Source organism: Vipera berus (assembly GCF_964194415.1).
Source record: "Vipera berus genome assembly, chromosome: Z".
In the NCBI taxonomy this organism is placed as follows: Eukaryota; Metazoa; Chordata; class Lepidosauria; order Squamata; family Viperidae; genus Vipera; species Vipera berus.
The window spans coordinates 13,887,690-13,904,204 of record NC_138205.1 but is presented as its reverse complement, the minus strand read 5'-3'; the positions used below and the strand labels follow the sequence as shown (position 1 = coordinate 13,904,204).

The following is a 16,515-nucleotide window of genomic DNA, read 5'->3' as shown; positions in this document are numbered from 1 at the left end:
TAGTTGGGGAAATGTGACAATCCTAGACCAGGCCAAATCCAAAGATGCCAGGGAATTTCTAGAAGCCTGGCACTCTGACAATTCAGCCATCAATAGACACGTCACGTAAACATTTAACAAAATCTATAGAATCTATAGAATCCCGAGTGCCGCGTAACAGAGTGAGCGCCTGTTACTCGTCCCAGCTTCTGCCAACCTAGCAGTTCGAAAGCACGTAAAAAAAAATGCAAGTAGAAAAATAGGGACCACTCCGGTGGGAAGGTAACAGCGTTCTGTGCGCCTTTGGTGTCTAGTCACGCCGGCCACATGACCACGGAGACGTCCTCGGACAAGCGCTGGCTCTTCGGCTTTGAAACGGAGATGAGCACCAGAAACAACTAGCACACATGTGCGGGGGAAGCTTTACCTTTACCTTATAGAATATGCAAAAGAGACAATCAACCAGCCCCAAAGAGAAAAAGATTCTGGCACCTCCCCATCAATAATCAGCACTCAGGTCAGCATAGATTAACTCCAAGGTCAACTTCAGATCAACAAGCAAGCAAGCAAGCAATACCCCAGTCAAGAAACTGCCACAGAGCCATTAGTAAACAGCCCAACCAAAGGATCCCTAAGACCGCCCCCACCCATCCAGACAGACAAGACACCAAAATATCAACTGACAGTACTGATGATGTTACCTACAGTAGTTTCAATTTTAATTTTAATTTTAATTGGGGGCTTTTACCTTTTCAGGGACTGTTGTAATTTTTTTAATCGTTTTTAACTTTTGTATTTCTTGTTTTAATTACCCTGTAAACCGCCCTGAGTCCTTCGGGAAAGGGCGGTATACAAATCTAATTAAATAAATAAATAAATAAATAAATAAATAAATAGGGTAATGAAACGTTAGAAAGAAAAAGGAAGAAAGCTCAGAGAGCACCAAGGGCCCCTTCATTTCAACCCTGAGCTACAAATATTCTCCTTCATTGGTACTGAAAGTGGCTGTTTTGACCTAGAAAGCCACAAATCCACCTCAATCAGCTTATACGTGCATAACGTGGGTTCAACATTGGAGGGTTTGGGGAGTGCTTGGAGCAGGCAGGGCCTTTTTAGTGCTGACCCCCTGAAGCAGCTCCTCAAGGATGACGAGATAGGCTATGTTTGCTATGTTTCCCATGTGTAAGAAATGCTAGTTTGCGCCATCTGGCTTGTCTTCCTTTCTCTCATTCTGCCACTACAATCCTCAAGAGTTGCTTGCATTTCATTTCATTGATGACATGGAATTTAAGCAGCATTTATGCTGCGGATTAGCACAGTGGCCTGTTTTTACAGAGAGACTGATTCAGAAATGGATGCATCGGTATAAAACATGAATGTACAATAAATATAAGACTTAAAACGTATGAAGAACAGTTGCAGGCACTAGGTATGGCTAGTCTAGAGAAAAGGGCTAGGGATGACATAGCAGCATTCCAATATTTGAGGGGCTGCCACAAAGAAAAGAGGGGTCAACTTATTTTCCATCGGAAGGCAAGACAAGAAATAATGGGTGGAAACTAATCAAGGAGAGAAGCAACCTGGAATTAAGGAGAAACTTCCTAACACTCGGAACAATTAACCAGTGGAACAGCTTGCCTCCAAGAAGTTGTGGGTGCTTCATCACTGGAGGTTTTTAAGAAGAGACTGGACAGCCACTTGTCTGAAATGGTAAAGCAGGGGGTTGGACTAGAAGACCTCCAAGGTCCCTTTCAGCTTGATTCCGATCCTGATATATTTTTTTATTAGATCCCACATTTGAACCGATGAACAGAAATGCGTGCACTTGCACAAGCATTAACTCTGCTGTGAAATAGGCTAAAAGAAAATGGCCCCTCTGGTTGACAGATTTTGCATCCTATCCATATCCTGCCTCTTGTTCAAATTTTCCCATTGACTCGCACAGCCTTCCAAGACGTCACAAAAGCGTGCGAGCTTGGGCTTTGGATGAAAAAGGGAGGAATGCAGTGGAGAAAGGCCGCTAAACAAACATTTTCATCTTTTGGGCAGCTAGTCTGCCTGGATACTGCGAAGAATTGATTTATCCTCCTAATGATAACCTGCCTGTTTTCACTGCATCAATAACGTTGGTGTGTGGCAGCTTAATATTCTAATATATTGCAACCAACCTCCCCGGGCAAAAATGAGTAGGTATAATTTTCTACGGCAGTCTCAATTCTCCAATTCTCTTTGTTTTGCCAACATTTCAGATTTAGGAACTTGCAGCCTTCCCTCCCTGCTTCGCCAGAATGGTTTCTCCCAGGAACAAGGCTTTCCCTTTCTCTATCCCTAAAACCAGCTCCAGCCAGTTTTGAACCGCGCCCTGCCAATTTATGAATGGCCTGGAGCGTTGGCATAGTAACCCTGAGAATAAGGCAACAGGGCAGAAATTTGAGAGATCGGTTGCAGGAAATTTTGGGCCTTTGCACGTTGCGGTATTTTGGGTTGCTTTTAAGGGCACGTACAGTTTTTGTCATGAACGATGACTGCAAAATGCATTGCTGGGATGAATAGAATAGAAGCTGGAAGGGACCTTGGAGGTCTTCTAGTCCAGCCGCCTGCTCAAGCAGGAGGACCTCTATACCATCTCAGACAAGTGACTGTCCAGCCTCTTCTTAAAAACCTCCAGTGACGATTTCTGGAGTCAAGCTGTTCCACTGGTTGGTTGTCTTCACTGTCAGGAAGTTTCTCCTTAATTCCAGGTTGCTTCTCTCTTTGATCATGTTGGAAGAAAAGTCTCCATCATGGTTCCTCCAAGTGGGGAATAAACATGGCAACTGCTTTGGGAAGAAGGCTGTACTTTTATTGCAGAGGAAAGGCAGACAGAAAGATGGATCCAACAGGAAAAGAAGGCCTGAGCACATGTGGGTAGTGGGTTTTTATACCCCCTGGACTCTATTGTCTGGAGTTATTTCCTGTTTCAAGCTTTGTATTTCCTTTGTCACGTATTCTGTCCTGAGCCTAGGTGTGCCACTCTAGGATTCTTGCTGGTTGTCTGTCCCAGCCCACCTCCCTTGGGCAGGGGTATGTAGATTTTACAAGTCTGAAGTCTTCTTAGCTTCAACCTTCCTGAATGGTTTACATCTGCATTTCTATAGAGTTGGTTTCCGCTTGGGGGAGGAAGACTTGGGGCTATTAAGAAAAACGGCATGCTTTTCTGCCTTTTAAAGATCCTTTTAGGAAATATATTTTCCTGCCCTTTTAATATTTCCTTCTCTGGGGAGCTGACTTCCCACAATCAGTTCCCAACCACTGTTTCTTCTCCTGCCCTCTGGTGCATTGGTGAATAACGTGATCCCCTCTTCTTGGTGGCAGCCGGTCAAATACTGGAATACTCCTGTGAAGATGACTCCAGCACAATGCAAGCTGAGTCGATCGGCCTCCTTTCTCGCTGCTGCACCACCAGCATCTCGTTCCAGAAATCCCTCTGTTAATAATTCTGTCCCTCTTTTCCCAGTTACATTTATCCAACCCACCAGAGCGGGGCGACAGGGGACGTGACGGTTCCCCTCTCTTAAGAAGGTCCATCTGGTGTGAGGGAAGTCAGCTCCCCAGAGAAGGAAATATTAAAAGGGCAGAAAAATATATTTCCTAAAAAGAAATTGAAGAACCAAGAAAGCATGCTGAGTTTTCTTAATAGTTTCAGGTCTCCTCCCCCCCCCCCAAGCAGAAAACCAGTTCTATAGACATGCACATGTGAGCCATCAAGAAGGTTAGAGCCAGGAGCTTAGGAAAGACAAAGACATACCCCCAGCCTCAGGGAGGCAGGGGCTGGGACATACACACAACCAGCAAGATTCCTAGCAAGATTCCTAGAAAGTCACACCTAGACTCAAGATAGAATACGTGACACAGGAGATACAAAGCCTGAAACAGGAAATAACTCCAAACGATAGAGTCCAGGAGGTATAAAATCCCACTACCCACATGTGGTCAGTCGTTTTTTTCTGGATCCATCTTCCTGTCTGGCTTTCCTCTGCAATAAACTGTAACCTTCTTCCCAAAGCAGTCGCCATGTTGTTTATCCCCGGCTTGGATGGAACCAGGGCTTTTTTTTGTCATAGAACGCTCAGAACGGAGTTCCGGCACCTTTTTTGGATGGAACCTTGTAGGGTAGGCAAGGCGGGTTGTATGACATGTGTGAGTTCCGGCACCTTTTTCTTTTACAAAAAAAGCACTGGATAGATAGATAGATGATAGATAGATAGATAGATAGATAGATAGATAGATAGATAGATAGATAGATACATACATACATACATACATACATACATACATACATACATACATAGATACATAGATAGATAGATGATAGATGGCTTTTTTTCTCATAGAACGCTCAGAACGGAGTTCCGGCACCTTTTTTGGATGGAACCTTGTAGGGTAGGCAAGGCAGGTTGTATGACATGTGTGAGTTCCGGCACCTTTTTCTTTTACAAAAAAAGCACTGGATGGAACTATGATGAAGACTTTTCTTCCAACCGGTGGGACCAAAAAGAAGGGTCTTCTCTGTGATGACTCCCTCCCTGTGGAACATCATCCCCACGGAAATAAGATTGGTTCCTACCTTGACTCTTTCAAAAGGCCCTGAAGACCTGGTTTTGGCAATAGGCTTAGGGACCCCAGGGTAACATGGAGCCCATTAAGTGGTTGGTTTGATTGATTTTGTCAACAGAGGTGGGTGGGGGTTTATTGGCGTTTATACTGCAATTTAATTTTTATAAGCCACACAGTCACTGACTGAGTCGGGCAGCTGTATGAATTTTCTTAATCAATAAATTCCTGTCATCTTACATTTTGTCAGCTTTTTTCTCATCAGAGAAAAAAGGTAAAATTTCGAATTACGGTTTTGGGGATGGGACACTAAGTCAACACTGACACCATGGGACATCATCCATTGAGTTTCTTGAATTGCAGTCAGTTAGCACTGGATGTAATAAAGCTGGCTGTTCCCTTGAGGCCATAATCAGCAAGCAGAAACTCACATGCACTGGTTATTTGATGCAAGTGGATGATAGACCAGGAAAAAAAGGCCTGTGTTTGGCAAGGTTAAGTGAAGATTAAGGGAAATAAAAAGATTTGGTGGAGACATGGCATAAATTGGTCTCAGGAACGCCCTTGCAATTTTTACACATTGCTGCCAGGGAGATATTGAGACAGTGGGCATCTATCCTTTCAGACTGTGAACTAAACTCAATGAAACCTAATAATTTTAACTATGATTAATATTAATATCTCTCAAAGCTCACACAAAAGTTTGCTACATTTGGGAAATATTTAAAATCACTTTTGAATGAGCTTTTTAAAAAATTCCAGCAGGGTTGATTTCAATACCGTAGTCCTTGTATTGTCTCCTATAATCTCACAGAAAGACATTGCAATAGAGCAGACATGTCAAACACAAGGCCCGGGGGCCAGATCCAGCCCGTGAAGTGGTTTCATGTGGCCCGCAAAGCCATCCTGTAAACAGTGAGGGAACGGCCCCCGCTGCCCAGGCCAGTTGGGAGCCAATGTACAATTTTGTGGTGGTCATCTATGCTGAAATACATTCAGTCTTAGCTCCACGAGGCTGTCTGGAAACAGCGAGGGACCAGCCCCTGCTGCGTCTGCACTGCCCCTTGGGCACACGCTGGGGAGATATCACCCTTTGTGAGGAATGAAGAAATGCACCATCGCTTGGAAGTGGCCAGCATATGATCCTGCCTACTTTGGGCAGGCTAGGGCCTGGGCAGCATTGCGCTTCTCTCCAGATTCGTGCCACCCGGCTCAGCCTCTCGGCACTGTCAGGAAAGTGCCCCACTGCCTGCCAAAACCCAGCAGGCTGGGGGCTGGGCAGCATTGTGCAGATAACATCGACTCTCACGCTGCTTATGGCATCCCCTCCCCCAGAGCCCACCAAGCCGGATATGTGAAGTAGGTAAGGGCCATGTGCTGGCCACTTCCAGGCAATGGTCCATTTCTTCATTCCTCATGAAGGATGACACTTCCTCATCTGCGTTTCTTGCCTGTTTTTCTCCCTCCCTCATCTCAAATATTTTCCTACCACTCGAAGGAAGGAAGGAAGGAAGGAAGGAAGGAAGGAAGGAAGGAAGGAAGGAGAGGGAGGGTCTGAGGGAAGTCCTGCCTTAGTCCTGCCCTGCTGCCCTTTCACCATCCCCTTGCCCCCTCCTCCTGGCCTATCCTGGGGGGTCTCCAATCCTATTGCTAAGGAAGCTTTGGATACAAAGCCAGGTCTCCTCATATGGAGAGGGAGTGGGCCTCCCTCTTGACTTTGCCCTCATACCCATCATGAGCAACCTGGCTAAGGAGAGCAAGCACAGCAGCAGCAGCCTTGAGGAGGAGGTAAGTGCAGCTGGGCGCCACCTTGAGGAAGTGGAACTGGGCTTAGTGCCGTGGGTTCTTGACAGCTGGGCTGGGCATTTGACCACCATGCCACCGTCCAACCTCCCCACCAAGGCCTGAGAGGAAAAGTGAGGCTCCTCCAGTGGACCATGCCTTGGCACTTGCCCTGGTCCCATCTTCTTCAACCAGAGACCCTCAGATCTGTCCCATTCCTGCCCAGGCCCCCATAGGTACCCTTGACGCGAATGATGTAGAGCTGGCCACGCCCACCCAGTAGGCCACGCCCACCCACCCCGCCAAGGGCAACTGCAATGCTGATGTGGCCCTCAATGAAATTGAGTTTGACACCCCTGCAATAGAGGGATCCATCCTCTTGTTAAATAATTCAATTAAAATCAAGATGCTGCTGCAATTGAAGCCCCGCCTCTTCTTATGCAAATAAAGCAAAGATCATGATGTCACGGCCACCATCTTACCCTTTTTTTAAACATACCTGCCGACACTGTATCCCTTATTTGCCCATTTCACTAAAGCTAAAAAAAAAGTGACTTCCCCATTTTAACAGCAACCAGCTTTCTTTAAAGTAAAAAAAAAAGGAACAGCATAAAATATTGAAATGGGCTCATAATCTGAAAAAGCTTAGCCAAAGGCTCCCTTTTTTTAAAATAAAGAGATCTGCTTTGAATGGACTATGGCATTTTCATCCTCAGGTGAATTCTAGTTGCTTAGGCAACAGGTGGAAGACCTCTAGTTGTCTTGGCAACAAAGTATGCCAAGTCTCAGCTGCCTACTCTACTAGCCTTCCCACACGGCTTTTTTTTTTTTAAAAAAAAAAGCCTTTCCATTGTTTTCTGGAGGCATATGGATGGCCTTTGGAGTGCTCGGAATGGCTCTTGGGAATCTTTTAACGTAGGTATGTATGTCTCTTTGGTTAGCAGTCAAGAATGAAAGCAGTGAACCAGCGGCTTGAGAGATTAGCAGAAAATTATTAGGTGTTATTCCCCTATTGTGGAAAGGAGAAAATAGCAAAGGAGGATTGTAAACCACTGTTTTTATGTGCCACAGATCTGACATGAGCGATGTGCTGGTTTATAAATTATGCTGCTTTCCGTGACACAGATATACAGTGGCCAGGCTTCATGCCAAACATTAAAAATGGAAGTGCTGGGAATGTTTTGGTTTTGTTTCTTCCCGTAATTTGCAAACCTGTCTAAAATAATTTTGTGACTGTGAATGAGCAAATCTGATTCCTTTGACAAAATTCTTTTTTAAAAATTATATACATATATCCGCATGTGATCTTATAACTTCTTTGGTATGTGTCTGATGCTCTCTCTCTCTCTCTCTCTCTCTCTCTCTCTCTCTCTCTCCCTCCCTCCCTCCCTCCCTCCCTCCCTCCCTCCCTCCCTCCCTCCCTCCCTCCCTCCCTCTCTCTCTCTCTCTCTCTCTCTCTCTCTCTCTCTCTCTCTCTCTCTCTCTCTCTCTCTCTCTCTCTCTCTCTCTCTCTCTCTCTCTCGTGTGTGTGTGTGTGTGTGTGTGTGTGTGTGTGTGTGTGTGTGTGTTTGTTTGTTTGTTTGTATACTTATCAGGAGAGACTGGAGGAACTGAATATGTACAGCCTGGAGGACAGATGGAAAAGGGAGGACATGATTGAAACCTTTAAATATATGAATAAGGTTCTAGAAGGCAATATTTTCAATATTAAGCAAAAATCAAGAACACGGGGGCATAACCTCAAACTGACAGGAGGGAAGTTCAAAAGTCATGTTAGAAAGTGTGACTTCACAAAAAGAGTAGTGGAAGCTTGGACTGAGTCATCAGTTACTCAGTTTAAACATGCTTGGGATAAATACATGTCCATCATCAGCCTTTTTAAAAAAAAGACTTCCCATATGTCTATATATCTATATCTATCTATCTATCTATCTATCTATCTATCTATCTATCTATCTATCTATCTATCATCTATCGATATAGAGATATAGATATAGAGATATAAATATAGATACAGATACAGATATATAGATATCAAGAAGTTGATATGCAGTCCTGGCTTATGTGTTCCATGCCTGCTTTATAAGAATATGGATATTTTTACCTTTGTGGTGGGATGCAGGTGTCATTAATTAATTCGAGCCTCCTAATTGTGTAGTCAGAACATTTCAGGGGGAAAAATGTATATTAGACTCTGAGCTAAACTTTGTACTAAATTGCTTTTTTTCCCCCCCACAAAAAACCCTGGCAGTTCTTCTCTGTGTAATAATCCCAAGGGGTTCCATTGCCTCCAGTTCCATTCTGGGGAGATGGTCAGATCTTTTCTTCCTACATTGCCACAGAATTTTGCCTTCCTGACAAAAAAAACCAAAAACAAACCATGATGTAAACAGTACAATCTGGCAAATGCCTGTACAGAAGGAAGTCTGTCCTTCCATTCCATGATGATTGTTCTGCTTTGAATTTAAAACTGCCGATATCTTAGTGGAAATGTTGGCATGTATCTTTCCTTACTTGCTTCCAAAGAGGATTTTGTTTCCTACCAAATTTAATGCCAGATCTTTCCCTCAGTTGATTTCTTTAAAGAAAATTACAAAAATTGGGCATTTTTCTGATATCCATAAACATCAAATTCAAAAGACCACTGAAAATCACATTTTTATTATCAAAACCATTTCCCCTCGCTACTAAAAAGGTTAAAGAGTCATTAGAACAGAACAGAACAGAACAGAACAACAGAGTTGGAAGGGACCTTAAGGTCTTCTTATACCAGGGGTGTCAAACTGCCGGCCTGTGGGCCGGTTGCATCATATGGAGGCTGCACCCAACCCGGCAATGCAAAAAAAGTCCCTATACATCACGACACATCATATGATGCGGCAAGTTTGACACCCATGCCCTATACCAGGGGTAGGCAACCTCAGCTCTTTTATGACTCATGGACTTCAACTCCCAGAATTCCTGAGTCGGCATAGGAATTCTGGGAGTTGAAGTCCATGAGTCATAAAAGAGCCGAGGTTGCCTACCTGTGCCCTATACCATTCCAGACAAAAGATTGTCCATTTGAATTCAACTCATCCCAGGCTGACTCAACCCTAACCCAAACCCTTTGTCTCCCTCAATATTTTTTTTGACTTTCCAGCCTCATCTACAAACCTGATATCTCCTGGTTGTTTCCAGTCAAAGACCTAACCAGATTTGTCTCTGCTTAGCTTTTCAAGATCAGCCAAGGTTGAGTAGCTGCTTCCATTGTGGGCTATATTGTGGAGGCTTCTTCCTTGCAGTCTTAAGACATTGTTGTGTTCTCTTGATTTTCACCTCTCCACAGGTGTAGATGTCCAAACGTTGCCTCTAATTCCTGCAAAAGATGCAGGTGAGGTCCTTGCCAAAGAATCAGAAAAATATGACCCAAAAGTACCGCCTGTGAAGAGTAACCATAGTCTTCTGGTGTTTCAACCTCAGATAACTACAGATGTTCAACGAGAAATAGAGCCTCCATATGCCCCCAAGGTTGAAGAGTGTTATTACCAAATCAACTGGCCACAAGCGGTGCTGCAAAGGTGGGCCACTGAGAAGTCTAACCGGGAGAAAAACCTTAACCTAGTCTTCAGCCAAGGACAAACCTTTACGAGTAGAGAACCAGAAGCTAAGAAAAGAGACCACCAGGAGAGCACTGAAATGGCATCCCAACCTCAGTGCTCAGATGATTAAAGAACATGACATTATATTGGCTCTTATTAAGGAATGTAGTCCTAATTTTACAGAATTGGTCTGGTTCATTTTTGCTCCCTATCTGCAGGTTCGCCTTTAATAAATTTGATGCCCCTTGAAAGGTTTTTGTGGGGCAGGAATGCTTTGGCTGGAAATGCGTTTCTATGGCTTTGTAAGAAACATAAAAGCAGTCCTGGTGATGTCTTATAATCTAGAAAAGGAATGGGGAGTCCTAAACACTACTCTGTAAATTTTTCAACCATGAAGCGTTCTAGGAAGCGTGACAGTTTAGCGGTGCAAATCACTGGAAGGAGTGAATCTGAAATTTCCAGCCTCATTAAAAGACAATATGAAACTTTACATCACTGCAGACGGATCCGAGGTGGCTCAGAGACTCACTACAATGGCTTCGTTTAGAATGAAACTCATCAAAATTAGTTGAAGCAATCAGAGTATTTTTTTGAAGTCCCAGAATGATCAGAAATTCCAGCTTAAGGCCATTGTTTGTTTCTTTTTTAATTACTTAATGAAATACAGAGTCTACAGAACTAGAACAAGCGAGGGCCCTGAAAACATGGTCTGAGATTCATCATCCAGACTTTTAGCACTGTGGAGACTGCAGGAGGAGAACCATGGGAGACTGTGATAGCAGAAAAACAAACAAAATGAAAATCGGAGGGATCCTTAGAGTTCCATAGTGAAAGTCAAGTCAGTATCCGATATTTTTTTCCGGTAGTCTTCATCAAACCACTCATTTTGAGCCACTGTGAAGTGGTACTTCCAGTCACCGACCGTCCCTGTAAGGCAATCACACCATATAGTCTGCTTGGAAATTTTAAGTGATGCTTTCTACAAGAGCCTTAGAAATGGTAAAAAAACAACAACAACCAACCAATAACTCTGGACATTAATTTCCTCTGAACTTACTGTACGGCAGTTATCAACAAGAGATAACTGTAATAAAAATGTCCTAGTGGGAAGCCTTTGCAAATTCAGCCTTTCGAAGAACATTATAGGTAGTCCTCAATATATAACCATTCACTTAGTGACCATTCAAAGTTACAACAGCATGTGACTTATAGCCCATCCTTGCAGCTTACAACCGATGCAGCAGCACCACCCCCCCCCACATTCATGTGATCAAAATTCAGTTAATTGGCATCTGGCATGTATTTACAATGGTTGCAGCATCCTGGGGTCATGGCCTAGGCCTGTTTAATAACCTATAATGTCTGGTCCCGATAAATCATCATGGAGGAATACTCCAGTTCCTAACACACATGTTCCGAAACACAGAAAACCTGTATTTCTCCAGGATTCCTCTAAGTTTCTTGCAATGCAGGATACTTAAAAACAGTTCAGTTCTAGTGACTTGCCGGGAAGTGGGAGAAAGCCACACCTTTTCTCATGAATGGAGAAATGGACTGGTCCATGACAGACAGTGGTGCATTAGCTCGGTTAACCAAGGGGTTGTGCTTCATGACTTCGAATGAGGTGTGATGCACAATCTTGTCTAGAGTTGCCACGTCTAATTGCTTCCCTATAAACTGCATTATCTTCTGGATTTCACGCTTTGGGTCCTGTGTGAGATGAAGGATAGCAGAGATGGATAAAAGAGAAGCCGAAAAGAAGGGAACTTTTTTTTGAGAACGACTTGAGAAAAGGTGGTATAGGGGGCCAGCCTCCAAATCCTCAAACTGATTCAAGGTGTGCCTTGATGATCTCACCACCATTGTTTTGCAACAGTGCTGCCTCCTGGCTGGGCAAGAGAAACACATGTTGGCAACCTGCTGGCAACTGGTCCTCATGCTAAAAAAAAAAAGACCACTCACAACGAGCAAATTGCAAACTTTGACCTAGTGGTTAAGGTTAAGTGGTTAAGCTAGAAACCAGAGGGCTGTGAATTCTAGTTCCGCCTTAGGCATGAAAGTCAGCTGGGTGTCTTTGGGCCAATCACTAGGAAATGGAGTTCTAGTCCCGCCTCAGGCTTGAAAGCTGATTGGGTGACTTTGGCCCAGCCATTCTCTCTCAGTCCACTACATCAGGCTCAAGCAACAAGCCAATTGATCAATTCCTGTCCCAACCAAAGACATAATGCTCATTGATCTGGAAAAAAAATGAGAAGAAGAAAACAATGAGCAAATAAAGCTACAACCCTACTTACTTTAAAAAGTAGACCGTAATAATGCCACGGCAGCACAGATCTTAACTTAAGCTCTCTTAACACCCAGTTAATTTTCATAACATTTTCCAAGTAAGTGGACATTGTTCCCAAAGGGGGAGATCATTGTTACCCTTTTAAAAATTGTAATAAATTCTAGGATCCCATAAAGAGGAAAAGAACTTTTATTTTTAAGATCCCCGTTGTTTTCATTGGATTGCATAAAATTGCGAGGACAATCTCATCTCGCCCCTTGCAGAAGAATGAGCTACAGAGGAAAAAAAACGTAATTTTCCAATCCTGTTTCCATTCAGACTTTCCTTCCAGAACTCACTTTTTTAATGTCTTCATAAAAGAGATACAGGACACGGTAAGTATCTTTTGCTTTCCACCAATCCTTTACGTGATTGTACCAAGAGCCCCAGGCCACTGGAAAATACAGAACAGAGAAAGGGAAGCCATCTAGTTCAGAGTCAAGATCCCAGCGAGATGCACAACAACATTGTTTTTAAATATTTGGGGCTTCCTGCTCTTCCATTCATACCCTGAAAACATTGCAAAATGGCCCCCGTTACAAGCGAAAATGTGTAGCTCTTGGTTGAACTGTGGGGCCCTTGTTGCTTTCTGAGCTTGGTTGTTTTCTTGCAAACTAGATAAAAAGGATTTTGCAAATCCTACTCCATCTACCGCTGATGAAGTTACCTAGTTGGGTAATGAAATGTCTCCAAGAAAACAACCAAGCTCAGAGAGCACCAAGGATTCCAGAACTGCTTCTGCCATCATCAACCTGCCTTTGCTGCAGATGGAGATTTTCCCTTTAGTGCAATTCACTTTCTTCTAATGTAAGGCTTACTAATAATGCACCTAATAATCGTTTCCCGCATGGAATCTGCCCTTTACCTCACTGACATTCCCCATCTCCTTATTACTTGTTCTTTTCAAAAAAAAAAAAAAGAGAGAGAGAGAGAGAGAGAAAGGGGTGCTGACTTACCTTTGCCTGCCATGAAAATCTCCAAATATTCCTCCCATGTTCCAGGATGGGGTAACGTTTTGTTCATTCTTTGGAAATGGAAATAGGACACCAGGCAGTCCTTGGGATTTCTTGCCATATAAATGAACTGAGGCAATAACAGCAGGAAGGAAAAAACAAACCAGTCCTGGATTAAGCAATAAGTAAAAATAGCACGTGCTTGAGCGTTTCAAGGCCTTGGCAACTTTGAGACAGGTGGACTTCAACTCCCAGAATTCTGGCTGGGGAATTCTGGGAGTTGAAGTCTACATGTCTTACGGCACCACAGAGAGTTCCTCCCCATTGCCTTTAACTGTCTAGTTCAGGGATAGGCAATCTTGGCTCTTTTATGACTCGTGGACTTCAACTCCCAGAATTCCTGAGCCGGCCATGCTGAGGAGAAATGGAGAGGTTTCCATGCTGAGCCATGCTGGCTCAGGAATTCTGGGAGTTGAAGTCCACGAGTCATAAAAGAGCCGAGGTTGCCTACCCCTGGTCTAGTTTAATGAAGAGAAGGACGAGGGGGGACATGATAGCAGTGTTCCAATATCTCAGGGGCTGCCCCAAAGAGGAGGGAGTCAAGCTATTCTCCAAAGAGCCCGAAGGCAGGACAAGAAGCAACGGATGGAAACTAATCAAGGAGAGAAGCAACCTAGAACTAAGGAGAAATTTCCTGACGGTTAGAACAATTAACCAGTGGAACAACCTGCCTCCAGAAGCTGTGAATGCTCCAACACTGGAAGTTTTTAAGAAGAGACTGGACAGCCATTTGTCCGAAATGGTATAAGGGTTTACTGCCTGAGCAGGGGGTTGGACTAGATGACCTCCAAGGTCCCTTCCAACATTATTATTATTATTATTATTATTATTATTATTATTATTATTATTATTATTAATTATCTCTTTCACTGCCAAATTCAACTCTGGTTTTCAACAGTGTTAATGTCAGCTAAGCAATGGAAGGGTCGAGCAGCTCACTGTTGAACTTTGCTAAGGGTGGGGTGGGGAACCTTGGCTCTTTTATGGCTTGTGGACTATGCTGGCTCAGGAATTTTGGGAGTTGAAGTCCACAAGTCATGAAAGAGCCAAGGTTCCCCACCCCTGGCTTAGGGCATCAATGGGCCTTAATCCAGCCCTGACAAGAAATCTCTCCCCATGGGACAGCAGATAAGAGATGTATTTTCCCCCTCCCCAAAGGTATACAACTGACCATCTCGGCAAGGAGGATTTCACTCCATTCACACAAACAAATGGGAATGTGGAGGAATTACTCCACTTAGGAGCCCAACCTACTTCATGTGACTTTTTTGGGGGGGCGGGGGCAGTGGTGGGATTCAGCCGGTTCGCCCCCCTTCGGCAGAATCGGTAGCTAATTTTTTGTTGCCCAGGCCCACAATGGACTTCCGGAAGCGGCCTCAACGCAGAGAACCGGTGGTTGACCTATTTGAATCCCACCACTGGGCAGGGGACTAAGGTAGGAGCAACCAGGACATATGTTTGTCTTGAGGTAGGAGATAAATCTAACATGAAGTAAGTAAGAAGTTGGTCAATGACTCCATTCCTATTTAACTTGATCTTGAGATCTTCTGGAGAAGGTTTGGCAGCAACAAGAAATACCTTGCAGTTCTTGGTCCAGAAGGACTTGGGGAGCAGCTGGACAGGAAGGTGAGTCTTGAGGGTTCTTGGAGAAGGCATCATTTCAGCTTGGTCCACTCCTGCGTCAAGACACACCGAAGACAAAAAAGGATGAGAATCCGTATTTGGACCTGAATTAATAGTTGAGACACGTCCGGCTACTTGTACAGGTTTGCCTGAGGATCTCTGGTTAGCAACTTCTCCCAGGCTTCTGTGTGGAAGTGGCAGGCTAGTTAGACCTACCCAAGGTTTGGCATGGCCTTGCCCATTCAATGAATGGGTGTCGATGATGCACAGAGGCCCTCTGACATTTCTCCAGGTCTCCTTCTTGTTGGATCATATCCACAATCTCTTGTATCCAAGTGGTACCTAAGGAGAGAGGGAGAGACCAACAGTCATATATCCTGTGCTAGGCAGCAGCGATGTAGGCCTGAAGGACCACACAAAAGAAGCTTAAGTCTCCTATCACTCACCCTTCTGCAGGTTTCCCGTCACTTCTGCCAGCCCCGAAATGGGGACAGGGATTATGCAACTCTGGAAACCTCCTCTCTGATCATCGTCAGGAAGATTTAGCAAAGCCTCGCAAGAACTATTTCAACTTGTACAGCAGTGAAGAAAGGTTGGGGATTGGATTTTGCAGCGGATCACTAAACTAGTTTAAATTCTTTCTGACAATACAAGATCATTCTTACACAATCTAATGGCCATCCCAGGCAGCTGAACCGACTTTCTTGGAAAACCCAGCAGAGTTATACTGGATCAATAATGGGACCTGTCCAAAGTCAGGAGGGGTTTACTTTCCTCTATAGGTAGCTTAAAAGGGACGCGGTGGCTCAGTGGGTTAGGACGCTGAGCTTGTCGATCAGAAGGTTGGCAGTTTGGCGGGTCGAATCCCGAGTGCCGCGTAACAGAGTGAGCGCCTGTTACTCGTCCCAGCTTCTGCCAACCTAGCAGTTCAAATGCAAGTAGAAAAATAGGGACCACTACGGTGGGCAGGTAACAGCGTTCCGTGCACCTTTGGCATCTAGTCATGCTGGCCACATGACCACGGAGACATCCTCGGACAAGTGCTGGCTCTTCGGCTTTGAAACGGAGATGAGCACCGGCCCCTAGAGTCGGAAACGACTAGCACGCATGTGCGGGGGAACCTTTACCTTTACTTTACCTTATAGGTAGTTTGGGATACTATATACTCGCAAACTGAACGTGACTTCACCCCTAGATTCTTACCTGATTTGGGGTAAGTACAAAGAAGTAAGTCATCTGGCTTGGCTTGGAAGCGCTGGATCTGATCCCATTCATTACAAGTGCTTTTTGGTAAGGGAATCCCTTCCACCTCGCCTAGTTTAGGGCGGGTCTCTGACGTGGGATCTTTTCCTTGCTCCATGGATGTTAGCTATAACATATGGACAAGACAGGCAAAAAAAATCAGAGGAAAACAAAAAATTCTTTCAAACGTTCCCTAATGGATCCTTTGTAAGCAGGGTATTGGACGAGATCACCTCCAAGATCCCTTCAAACTGTAAGATTTCGTGTTATTGGGAAAACTACATTACTAGTCAAATTCTTGATTTAACAGACTTCAGACTTAATGGGTTTCAGATTTAAGGGAAAATCTTTCTTTGCATTTAGCAATCATCCCTAT

The 16,515-nt window shown here is 44.2% G+C and overlaps 1 protein-coding gene across 1 annotated transcript; it reads right to left on the bottom strand.

Annotated features, from left to right (window-relative positions):
* Window positions 1-10,499: 10,499 nt before the first annotated feature.
* Window positions 10,500-16,262, bottom strand: LOC308678444 (sulfotransferase 1C2-like). The gene is made up of 7 exons (XM_081345645.1): window positions 16,101-16,262; window positions 15,114-15,239; window positions 14,853-14,950; window positions 13,218-13,344; window positions 12,561-12,655; window positions 11,465-11,645; window positions 10,500-10,862 (listed from the first exon to the last, which is right to left on the bottom strand). Exons 1-7 carry the CDS (start codon window positions 16,255-16,257, stop codon window positions 10,750-10,752), a joined length of 897 nt encoding a protein of 298 aa, XP_081201771.1. The 5' UTR covers window positions 16,258-16,262; the 3' UTR covers window positions 10,500-10,749.
* Window positions 16,263-16,515: the final 253 nt, after the last annotated feature.

Bases quoted from the DNA above. Each gene is read 5' to 3' on its own strand.
- LOC308678444 (XM_081345645.1), bottom strand. From the start codon at position 16,257: ATGGAGCAAGGAAAAGATCCCACGTCAGAGACCCGCCCTAAACTAGGC. The intron at 14,951-15,113 runs GTAGGTCTAACT...GTCTTGACGCAG, and splicing joins AAGGCCATGCCAAACCTTGG to GAGTGGACCAAGCTGAAATG. The intron at 13,345-14,852 runs GTATTTCTTGTT...TTATTGCCTCAG, and splicing joins TCTGGACCAAGAACTGCAAG to TTCATTTATATGGCAAGAAA.